Raw genomic sequence first — 19,917 nt, 5'->3', positions numbered from 1 at the left:
ATCTCTCTGTTGCCCAGGTGACTTCATTTGATTCCAATGCAGGAACCACCCTTTGTCTCCAGCAGCCTAATATTCCCCCCTTTGCATATCTATAGAACCTATTGCAGTCAGCTTTTATGTTTTCTGCAAGCATGCTCTCCTCTTGTATTTTCCCCTTCTGAATTAAACCTCTTGTCCCATTCTGCGGAATGTTTACGTTCTCCCAGTGCTCAGACTTGCTGTTTTGGCTGGCCAATTATTATGCCCCTTCTTTCACTTTCAAGCTGTCCCTTATTTCCCTTGCTATCCACGGTTGAACCATCTTCCCCGTTTTCCCCATACGCCTGAGAGGGATGTACAGTGGGTGAAGGTCATTCATGTGTCATTAAAATCTGTTATTTCCTGTCCACTATTAACACCTTCAGTATCCTTTGCAAGCTTACCCTAGCCGGCATGGTAGCACAATGATTAACACAGCTGCTTCATAGCTCCAGTGACCTGGGTTTGATCGGCAACTTGGGTCACTGTCTGTGTGGAGTTTGCACATTCTCCTTGTGTCTGCGTGGGTTTCCTCTGGGTGCTCCGATTTCCTCGCACAGTCCAAAGATGTGCCGGTAGGTTGGTTGGCCATGCAAATATTGCCCTTTCGTGTTTTGAGATGTGTGCGTAGGAGGAATTAGCGAGTAAATGTGTAGGGATATGGGGGTAGGGCCGAGTGGGATTGTGGTCGGTGCAGACTCGATGGACCAGATTGCTTCTTTCTGCACTGTAGAGTTTCTTTGATTCTGTGATAGCCAATGCACGTCTCGAATCATAAATGTTAGCTTTTCTTCATTTCAGGAAACCAGTCTCAGGATTAACAGTTCCGCTCGCCGTTATAATGAAGCGTTCTGCCATATTGTGGTCACACTTTTCCAAAGATCTCGAACCACAAGGTTGCTAGTTAACCACCTTTCGTTACACAATACCCAGCCTCAGATGGCCTGTTCTCCACTTGGTTCTTCGACATATTGTTCGAGAAATCCATCCTTATACTTTCGAGGAAATCCTCCTCCATCTCATTGTTACCAGTCGGTTGAGCGCAATCAACATTGGGCCGCAGGGCAGCACCGTGGTTAGCACTCCTGTTTCACAGCTCCAGGGACTTGGGGTCGATTCCCGGCTTGGGTCACTGTCTGTGTGGAGTTTGCACGTTCTCCCCGTGTCTGCGTGAGTGTGCTCCAGTTTCCTCCCACAGTCCAAAGATGTGTGTGTTAGGTTGATTGGCCATGCCATAAAAATTGCATGACAATGTGAGTGAAGATAGCATTAAGCACAGGTTAAAGAGATGTGTATTGTCTCCAACCACGACAGTTCGTGAGATTTTACAAGCCCAGGCAAGTCGTGGAGGTTACAGATAGTTTGACATGAACCGAAGATTCCGGTTGACGCCGTCCTCATGTGTGTGGAATTTGGCTATCAGTTTCTGCTCGACTCTGCGCTGTCCTGAAGGCCGCCTTGCAGAATGCTTACCCGAAGATCAGGGGCCGAATGCCCGTGACCGCTGAAGTGTTCCCCAACAGGAAGAGAATGGTCTTGCCTGGTAATTGTTGAGCAATGTTCATTCATCCGTTGTGGTAGCATCTGCATGGTCTCCCCAATGTCCCATGCCTCGGGGCATGCTTTCCTGCAACGTATCAGGTAGACAACGTTGGCCGAGGTGTAAGAGGATGTGCCGTGTACCTGGTGGATGTTGTTCTCACGTCAGATGATGGCATCCGTGTCGATGATCAGGCACATCTTGCAGAGGATGATGTGGCAGGGTTGTGTTGTGTTGTGGTCCCTGTTCTCCTGAAGACTGGGTAGTAGATTGCTGTGGACAGTTGTCTGTTTGAGGTTGTGCGGTTGTTTGAAGGCAAGAAGTGGGCTTCTTATAAGACCATAGGACACAGGAGCAGAATTAGCCTACCTGGCTTCGAGAATGCCATCGAGCCTGCTCCGCCATTCAATCATGGCTGATATTTTTATCATCCCCATTCTCCTACCTTTTCCTCATAACCCCCGACCCACTTCTTAACCAATGACCTATTTATCTCTGCCTTAAAGATATTCAACGGCTTCTGCAGCAAAGTGTCCCACAGATTCACCACTCTCTGGCTGAAGGAACACCTCCTCATGTCTGTCTAAAGGATCATCACTTTAACCTGAGGTTGAACCCCTGCTCCTAGTTTTCCTTACTAGAGGAAACATCATCGCCACATTCATTCCATCCCGTCCTCGCAGCATCATGTAAGTTTCAATGTGATTCGCCCCTCATCCTTCAAAACTCCAACTAATACAGACCCAAAGTTCTCAACCATTCCTCATACGTTAAGCTCTTCGTTCTGGGAACATTCTTGTGAACATCCTCTGGACCTTTTCCAAGGCCAGTACAACATTCCTTAGATACGGGGCCCAAAACTGCTCACAATACTCCAAATGGGGTCTGACAAGAGCCTCATCCAGCCTCAGTGCATGCCTGCTCTTCAGCTCGAGCCCTCTCGACATGAATGCTAACATTACATTTGCTTTCCTAACTACAAACTGAAACCTTCACCTTAAACTTACGAGAATTTTGAGCAAGGATTCCAAAGTCCCTTTGTGTTTCTGATTTCCTAAGTATTTCCCCATTTAGAAAATCGTCTATGATTCCATTTCTCCTTCCAAAGTGCAGACCCTTGCATATTTCTATGGGGCCGATCTTTTTGTGCATCTTTTTGTGGTCTCCCTGTGCATGTGGTAAGAATATTTTGCAATATTTTCCTGGACTGACAAGCTACAGGGACATATGAGATATAAAAGCTGGAGACGACTAGATGTTTTCCGACACGGTCACACGATCTGCAGCAAAACATATAATACATTTGCACAGTGTAATGGGAAAATATAATGAAACTGCTTCACTTGTGTAGCTCAGAGTAATCGCAATAATCGTAGTAATCAGCCTTTATTTCCCACATCACTGTTAATAATTACTACAAATCACCTTGACGCAGAGGAGGGAGTAGAGATCTGGAGAGCTGTTGGAAAAAAAATTAGAGATTAACCCCTGCTAAAAAGCCCAATAATGTAGTGATTAAAATTGGCGATGCACAAAAGGAGAATGGACGGCTTGGAACAACTTCAGAGAGTTGCAGTTTATTTTTCATGCTGCTGGCCCTGAGTAATTGGTGACCAATTCATTGGCTTGCAGCTCTCGAAGGCATGACTCCTTCCCAAATGCAGGTGGAAATCTGCAACTGAACCAATTGGCAAACCGCTGCCAGTTAAATCAATTGGACTGTTTCAAAGTTTACTTTGCTGGACCTGACAACAGTTGGATTACTCTGCACCATTCTGGTCTCCGTACCTCAGGAAATTTGTACGTGTCCTATTTTGAAACAAAGGATCGCAGGGAAGATCTTTCTGATGAGATGAATGTGCTGTGAGCATAACTGGAGCCTCCGCTTCCTGAAGGATTGGAAATGAAGGATGTTTGCATTGAAAAGGCAAAAATAAAGAAATCCCTTGGGAGGACAAACAAGATAAACGGTTCGATATTTCTCTTGTTTGAAGTTTGGTGCATCAAAAATTGAGGGTGATGGTCACTTATGCTTAGGCTTTTAGGATTGTTAAGTTAAAAGTCTTAACTCCATTGCACATCTCAGTGTGTTTCTACCACAGAGACAAAGATCACCACTTGGTCGCTAATCTTTGTTTCGTTGCTGTTGCTGGTTCAAATCCTGGAACTCCCTTTCTAACGTCACTCTTTTCTCGCAATGCCATGCGACTTGACCAGGGCAGTGGGAAGGGAAAATCCCGCCCGATGTGTTCCAAATCCAGGTGGACTGCAACCGTTCTATAAGGTAACTCATCACCACCTCCTCAATGGCAGCAATGAATTAATCAAAGCTGGCATACCCAGGCTCGCCCTTATCCCATAACCAACTTGTTTTTTTCCAAAAACATTGATTGAATTAGTTTTCGGAAGGAGAGATATTCAGGAACTAAAGGAACCAAATGATGGGTGCAGCTGAAATACTTGATTTGTAAAAGCATTTCAATAAACTGTTTCTTCATGTTTACATTGCAGCTTCTCATCCTTACGAAATTGTGTACCAGAAATTGATGAAATTTTCAGTTATCCGCTTAACCATCTTGCCATATTTCAAACATTAGTTTCTGCAGGTCTATGTTCAGGTCCCTCTGAGCCTGCATTCCATTCAGAACAGTATGTTTAATTATTTTGGTCGTCCCTCATTCCTCCTACCAAAAACCGACACTGCAAACGTCTCTACAATGAATTCCTCCCGCCACATGACTACACATTCCAAACAATATTGCTCGATGCTCTTCAGCTCACGTGCTGTCCATTTAAAAATGTCACAATATTTTGTTGTTGCACAATCCATCTATTTCAAAATTCAGTCTAATTAAATCACATTCTAAGTCCATAGTAAATGCCAAGGGAAACAGTCCGTCTGGAATATGTTACTTGGAAAATCTACTGTACACCTTCCTCCAGTGATAATAATCACTGATGTTAGACTGAACGTCTCTATACAAGGAATAACCAATCTTTGGAATGACCTTTTAGAAAACCAATTCTCTTGTTGGCACTGAGATTGCTAAGGACGAGTGATCACGAGAACTAATTAACTCATTTATTGTTCATGGCTGAAGTTTATCCAAATTATGTAATCCTGGCAGCAATAATAACATTGAAACGATTGGGACGCCCATGTCCAGTATGGGCTCTTTCCTCGTTTATCTCGTCACAGATTGATAAGGAGTCTGGCTTTCATACACTTCCCATTCTGTCTATGGCCACCTTATTGAGGGACGGAGGCTTTCTTCATTACTAAGGTATAATCACCTGACGTCTCAATGCAAAATTTATTATTTTTTTCTGAGGTTTGGCCACTCCAGTTGCATTCACGTCCCTTGGAGTGTCACAATTCTTAAATTCCTCAATAAAATAATCAGTTTCTACCTGAAAATCTGAAAGTGAATCATGTCCAGGCACAACCAGAATTTGTACTCATTGTACGATTGTAGGAATCGTAATGAAGTTGTCAAGGGTCAGAGTTTATTATTTTTGATAGATGAATGTTTCAGGAATGTGAGTCAATGAATGGCAGTCCAGTGAAAGACGGCATTATCCCTGAGCACAAATGTGTTGACTTGTACATTTTCTCTATGGGTATTTCTTTTTATTCAGCTGTTATTTGTTTTTTTAAAAATACTGATAGCTGGTGCTGTGGTATGAAATATCATGCGATAGTGAAAGATGCTATATATGTATGGATTATTTATGTATATGCTATCTATATATATCCAACCAATCCGTGTCAGTGACATTCACCGCAATATGCAGCGGGATTTCGCCCCGATGTCACTAATAACCTGCGGTTCTGTATCATAAGGAACTAAAACAAGGAACTGATTCTCTCCTTCCAATTAGATGCGCTTATCTCTGCTTCATGTCACCAACCGATAGAAAACATGTGCCCCCATTTTAGTCACAGCCCAAATTATCTTTATTTATGAAGAAACACAGGTTGCTTGCGCTAGGTACAGAGTGAACCAATGTCATGAAACTCAGTCTATGCTATTTTCAGTCCGTGTCACTTAAATGGCGTTATCTCAGCTATTTTGCTGGGCGCGCCAATATACTTATTCGGTTCCTCTTCAATTTCTCAGACAGAAATTGCTGTAAAAGCGAGTGACCGTGAAGAACAAATTGTGGGGCAGGGAACTGAAAATACCCCTTTGTAAACATCTCAGTTCCGCATTTTTTTTCTTGCCAAGTAGTTGACAATGGTGTACAACATACTTCACATCTCAACTGAAACAGTCAGCAAGGGTCTAAAAGTGGATTAGTCGGACGTATAAATTAATAAGTGTTTAAATATTTGTATCTATAAAAATCAGTCAAAGAATTGGAAAGAATGCATCGCAGAAGAATCAGGCAATACCAATTCAACATGTTTTCAATTCCATCAGTTGTCTGATTATGATATCTATGGACATGAGGCAGATGATTGCTCACCCATGCTCAGTGATGTGAATGTAACTTGCATGAGCGCGAATTTTCAGTTACTGATACAATTACAGTTTTTTTTAACCGAAAGATTAGATAACAAATGAGTGCCTTTGCGTAACGAGTCACTGATAAATGTGATTATTAAATACTATTACTGTTTGTCCATCAACTCACCTCAATTCAGCTAAATTGTTTGACTTACAATTATAAAGGAGTAGCGATGCAGAATTTATGAATTATTTCATAATTGTAATTTTCAGCTCACATGAAATGGAACATAAGATATGTAAATTGGGGACGAAAACGCCCCATGTTGATTTGTTTTAACACCTGCAACTGAGTCTGATACTTCCGGTGAACCATGTAATTTGGGAGGCGGAGAGTGGGTAGGTGTGGGCAGTGTTGAGGGGTTCGCACAGATGGATAACAAGCAGAAAGCAAAGAAACGTGCAATGCAATGGTATCACGACTGACATTCCCAAGAGTTGGTACATGAATAATAATGGTTAAACGGCTCATGATGTAAAATCTGTTAATTTCTACTCAGGAGTTGTTTGGCGAATGATGAGCGAGAAAACTGTGGATAATATGAAAAGACCCAGTTTAAAGAGGGAGCAAGGACACCCAGCCTCGGGATTCTCACAGTTAAAAGCAAATCCTGGTGACCAAATAAGAAGCGTTTTTATAAAACAAGCGCCAACTTTAGTTTTATTAATAAAGACATCGACTACAAAACTCAAGAAAGATCTATCAAACCTTTAATAAAACATGATAATCTATCCGCTTGCGAATTTTGTTCAGTCCCAGGTACCACACTTTAAGAAGAAGGTCACATTCTTGAAAGTGATATTTAGTTGGGACTGTGGATATCAGTTCTGTTGAATGGGAAAAAAAAATCTTCTTCTAAAAATCAAGGCAAATAGAATTCAAGATGAGTTCAAAATGAATTGGTCATGGTTTTGAATTCTTGTAGTAAAAGGTGAGACCACTCAAGCCTGTCAGTTTCAGACAACAATGTCGAGAAGACACGCAATTGCTAGGGGGAGAGAGAGAGAGAGAGAAAAGTACAATCTGTTAAAATGCCCTTCCATTGCACAGGGCTTGTAACAAATTTATTGCCCTTGTCTCCCTTATATACGCAAAGATTTTCTCAGTAATTTATTTACCTAGCCATACTGTTCAGTTAGTGGATAATCCCATTATCTCACCACCTTATTTTATGGCCTTCTCTTGGTTCTGGTCCTCCAGTTTCCTCCCCCCTACCCCCGATAATCTGTTTTGTCCTGTACAACCATTGATGTATGTGAGAGCTGTTATTGTTATAACTGCTGTGTCAGCCGCCCCTGGAGATATCATTGGTCAAGGTTTCAATTACCCGAGTAGAATTCGGTTAGTTTCCCATGATGCCAAGATGGAACTGTCATAACTGCGTTTGTCCATTCTGAAATCATTAATGCAAAATTTAAGATTAATCTTCAGGATTTTTATATTTTTATCCTGCTTCAGTCCTCCTTCTGGACCCTTGATCAATTGCTATCTGTCCCAGTGGGGACTTCCGCAGACCTTATACACACCAATGGCCATGGGGGATCACAATGGAATCTCGCGGGCTTCGGATCTGTTGCTCTACTTTTCTCTCACGATTTTCCCAATTCAAAAGGACGTCTCCGGATCAAAATCATATTAATGTGAAAAATTGGCATGTTTTTCCTATTTTTCCTGCTCACTGGGAGGAGTCGTGGCAAAAATCGTTGTATCAACTTTATTTGCCACCATTGCCATCTCCAAGGTTTGGGGTACGATCAGACTCTTGTAACAGCAAACACAGGGACTGTAATACAGGATTGTAATAGACGCAGCTGTCACTGTCATCATTCTTACTTCTCAGCTGCAATACTACATTTCACCACCTTGACTCTATTTCTATCTGAGCATTATAATTCCCTGGGTTTAGCTGTGGCAAGATTTATTTGCACCCTTCCCCTCGTGAGTGTTTGTAACTTCATTGCAGTGTTAATATCAGCCTGCTTGTGACTGATAATAAATAAAAATTATGTACCATCAGTCCTGTTGTGGCCATGGTCCACTGCACCACTGGCCAAGTTAATTGTTTAATGTACATTCCCAATATGGACGCATCTCTCATCCAGTGAAAGACCAAGTCACAAGATAAATATCCAAAAAAATTCAGCGATTGGCAAACAGAAATGTGGTGATGATCACCCTCATACACTTCACAGAGGAACCTTGCCCTGCCTGTCAGAAATAAAGACCGTGTCGGAGGAAGTTTTGAATGTCTTAAAGGCATCTTCAAGAGGGTTAATTAACATCACAATGACAGAATCTTTATGATGTGCTTCAGCACTTTCTATGAGCAGATGACGTAATGTTGAGTAAAACATCCAGGTTCCTGCTTTTTACACCTATCCATTTGCCAGAAATTGAATCTTCAATCCAGCCTTATGTGTTCGTTTATCATTTTCCTGTGGTACACTCATCAAAACATTATTTAATTTTCCATACATCCTCTTCGTGCTGCACAACTGCTTATACCTGATGCTGTCCTGTAAATGGTTAAGGTCTAAATTCCCCACAGCCAAAAATGTGTTGAGCTGCGGTAACAAAATTACGTCTTCAACAATCAATCTTTCGTCTTTAGCATCTGACCTAACATCTTCCAAGCCAATTTGCCACAAACCCTCCCCCTAGAATGTGAATCAGTCATAATAATGATTTTAAACTTTTGGTAAACCTTTCTCCTGATCTTCTTTTGCTGATTTTTTTTAATGCTCTTCGCAGTGAAATGCAATCATCCCGGTGTCTGCTTTGCCAGCTAGGAGACATAAGTACAATAACGTATGCATTGTCCAGTCAATCAATAGATCAGAATAAAGCTGGCCAATTTGCAAGTCACATCTAGTCTATTACCATACAATATCTATTTGGGTTTCCCACATCTAATTATCCCTTCTGGGTTGGTGATGGACATTTAGTCAGTTCCTGATTCTACAAGTTGATAGCACCGATGGTAGGTCTGTAATGTGAGAAGAGATTAAGTTAGTTAGAACATAGAACATAGAACATTACAGCGCAGAACAGGCCCTTTGGCCCACGATGTTGCGCCGACCAGTTAAAAAACAATGACCCACTAACCTAAACCAATCCCTTTTCGCCCATAAACCTATCCACGGATCTCTTAAACGCCCCCAAACTAGGCGCATTTACAACTGCAGCAGGCAGGGCATTCCAATCCCTCACCACCCTCTGGGTAAAGAACCTACCCCTGACATCCGTCCTATAACTACCACCCCTTAATTCAAAGCCATGCCCCCTCGTGCTAGCTTTCTCCATCCGAGGAAAAAGGCTATCACTGTCCACCCTATCTAAACCTCTAATCATCTTATATGTTTCAATAAGATCCCCCCTTAGCCGCCTTCTTTCCAGCGAAAACAACCCCAAATCCCTCAGCCTCTCCTCATAGGACCTCCCCTCCATACCAGGCAACATCCTGGTAAGCCTCCTCTGCACCCTCTCCAAAGCCTTCACATCCTTCCTATAATGTGGGGACCAGAACTGCACACAGTACTCCAAGTGCGGCCGCACCAGAGTTGTGTACAGTTGCAACATGACGCTGCGACTCCTAAATTCAATCCCCCTACCAATAAACGCCAAGACACCGTATGCCTTCTTAACAACCTTATCTACTTGATGCCCAACTTTCAGGGATCTATGTACACATACACCTAGATCCCCCTGCTCATCCACACTATTCAAAGTCCTCCCGTTAGCCCGACACCCGTCACATCTGTTATTCCTACCAAAGTGAATTACCTCACACTTCTCCGCATTAAACTCCATCCGCCACCTCTCGGCCCAGCTCTGCAACCTGTCTAAGTCTTCCTGCAAACTATGACATCCTTCCTCACTATCTACCACACCTCCGACTTTGGTGTCATCAGCAAATTTACTAATCCACCCAACTATACCCTCATCCAGATCATTAATAAAAATTACAAACAGCAGTGGCCCCAAAACAGATCCCTGAGGCACACCACTCGTAACCGAACTCCATGATGAATATTTACCATCAACCACCACCCTCTGTCTCCTATCCGCTAGCCAATTCCTGATCCAATTCCCTAGATCACCCTCAATCCCATACATCTGCATTTTCTGCAGAAGCCTACCATGGTGAACCTTATCAAACGCCTTACTAAAATCCATATACACCACGTCAACAGCCTTACCCCCATCCACCTCTTTGGTCACTTTCTCAAAAAACTCAATAAGGTTAGTAAGGCACGACCTACCCGCCACAAAACCATGCTGACTATTTCCAATCAATTTATTACTCTCCAAATAACTATAAATCCTATCCCTAATAATTTTTTTAGGATCATATTCAGCGGAGTAGAGAAGAGTGAGAGGGGATCGCAAAGAAACTTATACAATTCTAAAAGGATTAGACAGATTTGATTCAGGAAAAAAATGTTCCCAATGGTGGGAGAGTCCAGAACTAGAGGTCATATTTTGAGGATCAGAGGTAAACCTTACTTGACTGAGGCAAAGGAGGAATTTATTCAGCCAGAGAGTGATGAATCCGGGGAATTCACTACCACTGAGGACAAAACATTGTGTGAAATCAATAAGAAATTCAAAACAGCCCTTGGGCTAAAGGGATAAAGGGCTTTGGGTTGTTAATTTAGGTGATCAGCCAGAATCAAAATGAATGGTGGAGCAGGCTTGAAAAGCTGAATGGCCCACTCCTGCTTCTATTTCTGACGGTTCTTTCTGATCAGTGCATTGAATGTACACATTGCAGTCTGAAATTATCATGGATACAATAAGCAATAACTCTATATGTGGAAAGGAGAAGAGAATTCATGTGCAATGCCTTGTTTTAAACAGGCGAGTGCACCAGGCGAAGTCCTGCTGAAAACTTGAATTCTGGGCAATACTCATCAATGTTCATATGTCAGCAACAGGTTCCCGATGCGACCAACAAGTCTCAGAACTTCTCGGAAATTCACAAAGGCCAATACCTGCAGTAGCTATGAGCCCCCAGCAGATGGTGAGCTCTTTCATCATAGAACCTCTACAATTCAGAAGGAGGCCATTCGGCCCCACAACCATGCGCCACCCTGGACTCATTCACAAAATCATTTATCCCATTAATCATCCTGGCACTAGGTTCAACTGAGCATGGCCAATCCTTCCAACCCGCACATTGTTGCACTGTGGGAGGAAACAGGAGCACCCGCAGGAAACTCACGCAGACTCAGGGAAAAGATGCAAAATCGACATAGACAGTGGCGAAGGCTGAAATTGAAACTTGGTCCCTGCGCAGCAGTGCTAACCACTCTGTCAGTGTGCCGCCCAGGGCATCACAAGACACTGAAAGAGGATTGAGGAGATTCGGGGTTAAATACAATTCTTTATTTCCCATGACATGAGAGAATGAGTGAAACAATGGCACCCGTTATATTCGGAGAAAAATCTTTCCCGAGGATTGTGAATTTAATACTTGCATTGATGTTTGTCTCCCTGCTAATAAATGTGTCAGTTTCCAGCAAACTATTCCATTACATTCCCTTCTAACAGAGAACAAAGAACAAAGAAAATTACACCACAGGAACAGACCCTTCCGCTCTCCAAGCCTGCACCGACCGTGCTCGTGTGCTGAACTAAAACTCCCTCCCCTTCCGGTGACTTTACCTATCTATTCCCATCCTATTCATGAATTTGTCGACGCGCCCCTTAAACGTCACTACCACATCTGCTTCCACTTCCCAGGCAGCAAGTTCCACGCACTCACCACCATGTGTGTAAAATATTTACCTCGTAGATATCCTTTAAATCTTGCCTCTCACACCTTAAAGCTATGGCCCCCCGAGTAATGTACTCTTCCACCCTGAGAAAAAGATTCTGACTTTCCACTCTGTCCATGTCCGTCATAATCTTATAGACTTCTACCAGGTCACCCCTCAACCTCCGTCATTCCAGTGATTACAAACCAAGTTTCTCCAACCTCTCCTCATAGCTATTGCCCTCCATACTAGGCAGCATTCTGGTAAATCTTTTCTATACACTCTCCAAAGCTTCCACATCCTTCTGGTAGTGTGGTGACCAGAATTGAACACTATCTTCCAAGTGTGACCTAATTAATGTGCTATAAAGCTGCAACATTGCTTGCCAATTTTTTTCATTCAATGCCCCGCCGATGAAGACAAGTATGCCATATGCTGTCATATCCACCTTACACACCTGCATGCCACTCTCTGTGACGTGTGCAGCTGTACACCCAGCTTTTTCTGCCTTTCAATTCTCTTCAGGATTTTGTCATTCAGACTGTATTTTGCATCTGTATTAGACCTTCCAAAATTCTTTTGGCTAAGATCAAGTGTAGTATCGGCATGCTGTGCTTGGTTGAAGTCATTGGTTACATTTTTGCTTCGTTTGAAGCACATTTTAAAAGCGGCATTCGGCATTTTGGCTAAGATGCAAATAAGATCAAGCCTTGGAGGAGGTGTTCCGTCTCCTCCAATCAGCTTGGATCATGCAAATCAAACCCAAGACAGGAGGTGAGAGCCCTGTCTTGTCAGCTTGGATTGGGAATGTCTCAACTTGCTGAGACTCTAAATTGGACTTCATTGCATTGAATTGGAATAAAAACAAACAAAAAAAAAGACCTTCCAAAATTCATTACCTCACATTTGTCCGGATTAAACTCCATGTGCCATCTCTCTGTTCAAGGCTCCAACTGATCGATATCTGGCTGTCTCTTTTGATGGTCCTTATCTCTATCCGCAATTCAACCAACCTTTCTGTCACCTACAAACTTACTAATCAAACCAATTACATTTTCCTCCAAATCATTTACATATATTACAAACAGAAAAGGTCCCAGCACTGATCCCTGAGGAATGTTACTGGTCATAGCATTCCAAACAGAAATGCCCCGTTCCCCTGCTGCCCTGAGCCTTCTATCACTGACTTAAAGTCCAACAGGTTTATTTGTAGTAAATGTCACTAGCTTTCGGAACACACTGTTCCTTCGTCAAGTTCCTTAGCCAAGTTCTGCACACATGAGGACGGCCTCAACCGGGATCTTGGCTTCATGTCACACTATTTGTAACCCCCACAACTTGCCTGGACTTGCAAAATCTCACTAACTTTCCTGTCTGGAAACGATATACATCTTTTTAACCTGTGCTTAATGCTCTTCCCAGTCACATTGTCTGTACCTTTAAGACTTGATTTGTTTTCAAGATTCACATTCCAATCATTAATCATGTAAATTAAGTTTGTGTCGTTGTGCCCTGTTTGTGACCAGAACTCCCACCCAACTGACGAAGTTCTGAAAGGTGGTGGTGATTGCTACAAATAAACGTGTTGGACTTTAAGATGGTGTTTTGAGACTTCTGACTGTTTTTCCCCCCAGTCCAACGCCGACATCTCTACAGCATTTCTACCACTGAGCCAGTTCTGGACCCATTTTCCCAGCTCACCGCTGATCCCGTTCTACTTCACATTCGGAACCAATCTGCCATGAGGGAACTTGTCAAAGACCTTACTGAAGTCCACGTAGACAATATCCACTGCCATACCCACATCAACTAACTTCGTCACTTCCTTGAAAAACTTTTCCATTGTTTTAAACAGCTCTTCGTTTACTTTTCATTCAGACTTTATGTTAGTTAATTATATTTGAACAAATTTATCCTTTTCTCTCAGTATTCCATTCTTCAGCTTTGATTTGTTTCATGGTCCCGTCACAAATCTGCAAATTCCTGCCTATATTCTGTGTCATGTGTATTCAAAATGTATTTGTTTGTTTGGACTTCCCTTTCCGGAATATTTAAGGCGAATCTCACTCTGACCCACAGTGAAAAGCACATGGAGACTTTGGAATAAATTACTGTCCACTTATTTGAGTTAGTAGCATTATCGAATGCTGACACGGAATTATATTAAGTATGGTCATAGACTTCAAATATGTAGTCCCGACCTACAGTGTGACTCTGGCTGTAACTCCATGCAACTTTAGGACAAATATTTAATGATCACTGTTGCTCCGTTATTCCTCCCTCATTCACACACACCTTGCAGCATTCATTAATCTGGTATCCACTACGTCAATTCATCACTTGATTCAAGAGTGAATGTACACCAATAGGGGAGCGTGGGTCTGTGGGTGGCGGGAGGTGGTGGGCGTGGTGGAGAGAAGCGAGATTACAGTGAGCATGAGAAAAAGGGGTGACTTGAGGGTTGGGGGGAGGCTGAAGTGGCGGATTTTTCTTTGGGGGATCTCTGTTCGAACTGATGTAAAATGCTACAGTCACTAACCACACTCACATGAGGATACTCTACTCTGGAGCATAATCTGCCCAGTCTGTACTGAATTAGACAAATTAACTGATTCGGATCCAATGTCCCTCCGAACTGAAAATGCTTAATTTCCTATTTCTATAATTTCTAGGCGTGGATTTACCAGGATGAATGAAGCAAAACAGACCTCATTGTTTGTGTCTGACTGAGATGAGGATTTGTGCATAATATCAGTTAAACACATTGTGATAAAGCAATACTCGTTCACTGTTCAATGAATTTCATAATTCCAGTAAATGGATAATACACCACATTTTTCAGATCCTTGCTAAATTGTAACTGGGTAATTGCATAAATACACGCACTGTTGCAGCAGATCAGGAGTTGGAACATAAATCCCAGATCCTGAGCAAAAATTGTTAGATTCAATCGAATTAAATTTAAAAGATACAATCGGTCTTATAAACAATAAAACATTAACACTGATCATAACAGGGTAGAACTGCCTGACAGAGCAAACAGTAATTTGATGGATTGTCTTCACTTCTCTATCTCGGGGACAGTTGGACTCTCCCCGGAGTTGTGTCTCTGAAGTCTCCTGTGGATTTTGCTCGACACTCAACTGTGTTTAACGGTTAATACATTGAGAAGCAGAATCAACAGTAAATGAACAAACGAGGTTAAAGTATAATGAAAGTTGCAACTGCTCCCCACGCTGGTGGGTAATGATATCAACATCTACAACACATAAATAGGGAGTTGTTGGAAAGCCAATATTGATCTTCACATGTGAAGTTCCAGAATGTGTTCTTTAGACTGACTGACTCACTGTTCCGAAACCCACTGCTGCTGTTTTCTCAGTGCAGTATTTCATTAGCAGTTTCTTGCAAGCGATGGCCATGAATCGATCAAAAGTAAAAGAAACAGTGAACCAGACAGTACAACCAGCGACTGAAAAAAAAAGGACAGCATGGATGTTGCACACTTGAATATTATCCCTGAACTGAAATTGACCACTCAAACTGATAGGTATTTGCCTCAGTATGAGACCGATGATAACGATAAGTTATCAGTGAAATCGATTTGCCACAGACATGGAAATTAGATAACGTGAGATACGTTTCTTCGTAGCTTCCTTGAATAAGAACCGTCAACTGTAAGGAAGAGGGACACAATTCACTCAGACTTCAGACTGAGGACATGAGCAGCAGTCAGTCAGGATTCTGGGAAAGGGATGCAGCAATTTTACCGAATCCAGACGCAGAATAGAATGGCTTCACCTGATCCGTTTGAGACGGTATAAAGTTGAAAAGCACAGCACTGTTGTAGCAAGAATCCAAATTCACCAACAGGAGAATTTTATCCTTTGTCCAGATTTATATTTGAGAGATGCAACGGTGCCAGAGGTTTTGAACCTTAGGCTTTTTGTCTGGATTACTACACTGTATCTGTTCTGCAGACTACAATTGTAGATGTTGAATGAGCTGATTTGGAATTCACTGCGAGTCTGAAAAGTTTGATTTTTATTTTATTGTTGACTTCGGCAAGATTCTGTAGTCACTCAGGCAGTAAGCATCGAAGTGGCTGGGAGTGTGTCAGAGGGAAGGGATGGTGGGGTGAGGGTTGGTGGGGTGAGGGTGGAACAAAGAACAAAGAACAACACAGCACGGGAAACAGGCCCTTCGGCCCAACGAGCCCGCACCGCCATTTCAACATTGTGAATCTCTCTTTCACCCACGACCCTTGCCTACGCTAAGGGAAGAGAAGCCCATTTTCTGGTAGTTGGGAGTGGAGAGAGGCTGTCAGGCGGGAGGGATGGGTGTTCCCAATGCATTAGAACATACCAAGCAGGACCTTTGCACAGAACTATGTTAATAGCCGGGTTTCATGGACGAAGGCAATAAATACAGGGAAATGAGACTCACCGCTGACACCAACTGCAGTGACGAGGGGGCAGTAATTCTTTGGCTACCTTGCGGTACTCAAGAAGTACGGAGCTCAAGTTGAATAATCCACAACACGGTTTGGCTGTCTCTGATTCAATGATCACTGACAGAAAGGATGTCATTAAACTAGAAGTAGTGCAGAAAATATTTACCAGGATGCTACCAGGACTTAAAATTTTCAATTATAGAGAGACGCTGGACAGGCTGTGGCTTTGTTCCTGGAACGTTGGTCACTTAATGGTGACCTTACATAGGTATATGAAATACTCAGAGGCATAGGGAAAGTAGATAGTTCACACATTTTCCCAAAGATAGAGGGGTCCAAATGCAGAGGGTATTGGTTTAAAGTGAGAGGGCACGAATACGAAAAGGGTGGAGAAGGACATTTTCTTTTTTCACTCAAAGTGTGGTGAGTGTCTGGAACAAGCTGCCAGAGATAGGAACAGCGGCATGTACAATTTTCTCCTTTAAAAAGCATTTAGACAGTTACATGGGTCAGGTTAGCACAGACGGATATGGGCCAAACATGGGCAATTGTAACTATCTTAATGGTAACAACGTGGCAACATGGATAAGTTGTGATGATGGGTGTGTTTCAATGCTGTAAACCTCTATGACTCGACTCTATGACATAAATTCAGACTTCAATTTCAGAATTTCAATCAATTTATCATGCGGAATTTACTGGAGATTCAGGGAATATTAATGACCCTTCTATTGATACGAGAAATGCGAGAAGCAGGATGATTACAAATATCACACTGCTGCCATTCAACAAAAAAAAACAAAGATCTGGAGCAAATAAAAGGCAAATCCCCTCACATTGTTCACAGATATTATTTGATGACACAACAGCAACGGCGTTTCCTTTGATACTTCATAACGGTGGTCACTTAGCAATTTATTATTTGTAAAGATAAGATTGGCTCAGTGTTCCTTCGGCTGACAAAAGGCCAGGAGTTGATTTTTCACTGGGGTGGCATGAGAGCTCAGTTGTTAGCTTTGTTATAGTTCCAGGGACCCGGGTTCAATTCCAGCTTTGGTCACTGTCTGTGTGGAGTCTGCACTTTCTCCCCTTGTCGGTGTGGGTTTGCTCCAGTGTCCTCCTGCAGTTTAAAGATGTGTGAGTTAGGTGAATTGGCAATGCTAAATTGGCCTTAGTGTCAGTTGTGTAAACGTGTGGGGTTGCAGGAATCGGGCTTGGGTGAGATGGGCCAAGTGGATTCCTTCTGCACTGTACGATTGTATGGTCCTATGACCCATGTGATATTATTAATAGGATTGTTGGTACTTCGAATTCTTCTCAGTACTATAGACATTAACTTACTTGAAGAGGTATTCGCTGATCTGGCCCGGCTGAGAAATTATTTTATCAGCGGTGGGATTCAAACCCAGCATCCCGACAAACTTGATCCGAAAGCCAGCACCTTAAACCATTGAGCCATCTGACCACCTAGACTCTGAAGCTTACTATTGCCCTGCGTGAGATGAACACTGAGTTCGAATGCAATACATGACAACAGGAATAGAACACTGTACCGGACGGTTCTTGTAATTGTCGATAAGGATTTGTTTACCGCCCGTTTGATGGAGGATTAAACCTGTATAACAAACGCTCAGATCTTTGTTTCATTCAATGAGGAATTCCTCTTCATTGTAACAGTTCACATAGCGGTGAAATCGAATTCAGCCATAACCGGGAATGGAACAGCTGTGAAAGTCCCGAACCCTAACGGATTCGCTGGACAAGCTGGCCGTGATCTTACCAATGAGCTGAGAATGATCCGTTTACCTATTGCCTTCCTAGTGGTCCCTTACACAACAAACAAGTTTCTCAGATTCAATAATCTGTTTCGAAAAAGATTATTCAGCTTAAATTGAGCCCGAGATGTACTGACAAAACATTAACCCTGAACCAATGGACCATCCGGGTTCCACTATCACAGGTCAATGTTGTCTTGTCCATTATCACTTGTGTCATTTAATCATTCTGCCTTGCTGTCCATCATAGCTCTTTCTCTTTTCTTTTCATTCATTTGCCTCCTGACTTACAATCATAAAAGATAGAATGACTCAACAGCCAGTAAATAGTTCGTGGTAAATCAACGAATAATTGAACTTTTTCTCATTATGAAGTTGAAATAATTTGTCAACATTGCTGTCGCGCTTGACCGGAAGGTACAGCCCTTTGTGTGTAAGGTGAGTGTGATAACCAGCACATTACAAAAGCACGTAAGCAAAGCTACATTTCTGACTGTGCAGTTATGCTGAGATTCTGGAACTTATCTTGCAAAGATAGAAATTGGACAGATTATTTTGGAATATTGTTGAGAAATTAATTGAACAATAAAATTGTAAAACTACACCACACAGCACGAGACCAATCGACCCTTCATGGCTATGGTATTTGTTTTCAAAAATCGAACATGCTAGTTCAATGTCTTTGGCCTGCATCAATACCCTGCATTGCCAAATGATTTTTCCAATTCTCTTTTTGAAACCTCTGAGATGAAACAAAAATCAATATTAAAACAGGTATGTTAGCTTTTGCAATGCCCATGAACAGTATCTACCCTCCAAACCAGGCAACATCTTGGTACATCGCCTCTGCACTCTCTCCAAAGCTTCCACATCATTCTCATAGTGAGGTGACCAGAACTGAACACAATATTCCAAATGTGGTCTCACCAACGTCATAAAACATAGAAAAGTACAGCACAGTACAGGCCCTCCGGCCCTCGATGTTGTGCTGAGCTCTGTCAGAACCCAAGATCAAGCTATCGCACTCCCTTTCATTCTGGTGTGCTCCATCTGCCTATCCAATAACCGCTTGAAAGTTCCTAAAGTGTCCGACTCCGCTATCACAACAGGCAGTCCACTCCACACCCCAACCACTCTCTGAGTAAAAAACATACCTCAGACATCCCTCCAATATCTCCCAAGATGAACCTGAAAAGTATACCCTCTAGTAACAGCTATATCCACCTGAGGAAATTGTTTCTGCACATCCACTCTATCTAACCCCCTCATCATCTTATAAGCTTCTATTAAGTGGCTTCTCATCCTCCTCCACTCTCAAGAGAAAAGTCCCTCAATCTTTCCTCATCAGACGGACCCTCCAAACCAAGCAGCATCCTGGTAATTCTCCTCTGCATTCTGTCGAATGTTTCCACATCCGTCTTGTAGCTTTAGGGAATTCATTTGTAAGGGGAAAAGATTTGATGCGGCCACAACTGAGTCTTCATGATGGCATATTTCCTCCCAGGTGCCAGATATACAATTGTAGTTCTCACTGGGCGGTAGCAGAGCATTCTGAAGCTGGAGGAAAAATGGGCAGATATCATGCTACATGTTGGTAGCAGCGATGGACAAGCGGTGAGGTCCTGCAATCAGAACATAGGGAGCTATGGTAATAACTTCTGAATTAATTCCGGTGTTGCAAGCTAATGAATTCAGAGACAAAAGGACAGTCCAATGCATGATGGCAGAGTTGGTGCAGAAGGAAGAATTTTGTATCTCTACTACATTCGATGTCACAGTAGCACAGTGGTTAGCACTGCTTCTTCACAGCGCCACGTACCTGGCTTCGATTCCTGGCTTGATTCACTATCTGTGTGGAGT

At 42.5% G+C, this 19,917-nt stretch overlaps 1 protein-coding gene across 1 annotated transcript in view; it reads right to left on the bottom strand.

Moving 5' to 3' along the window:
- LOC145363511 (uncharacterized) overlaps window positions 1–19,917 on the bottom strand; it is a 113,190-nt gene that overhangs the window by 38,150 nt on the left and 55,123 nt on the right. The window contains 2 exon segments of the mRNA XM_080218706.1: window positions 3,898–3,983; window positions 10,230–10,243. Coding sequence (XP_080074832.1) covers window positions 3,898–3,983; window positions 10,230–10,243 — 100 coding nt within the window.

The sequence above is a fragment of the Carcharhinus amblyrhynchos genome, unplaced genomic scaffold (assembly GCF_965287045.1).
Source record: "Carcharhinus amblyrhynchos unplaced genomic scaffold, sCarAmb.v2.hapA scaffold_39, whole genome shotgun sequence".
NCBI lineage: Eukaryota > Metazoa > Chordata > Chondrichthyes > Carcharhiniformes > Carcharhinidae > Carcharhinus > Carcharhinus amblyrhynchos.
The sequence above is the reverse complement of the archived record's forward strand: the minus strand, read 5'-3'. Positions and strand labels throughout refer to the sequence as shown.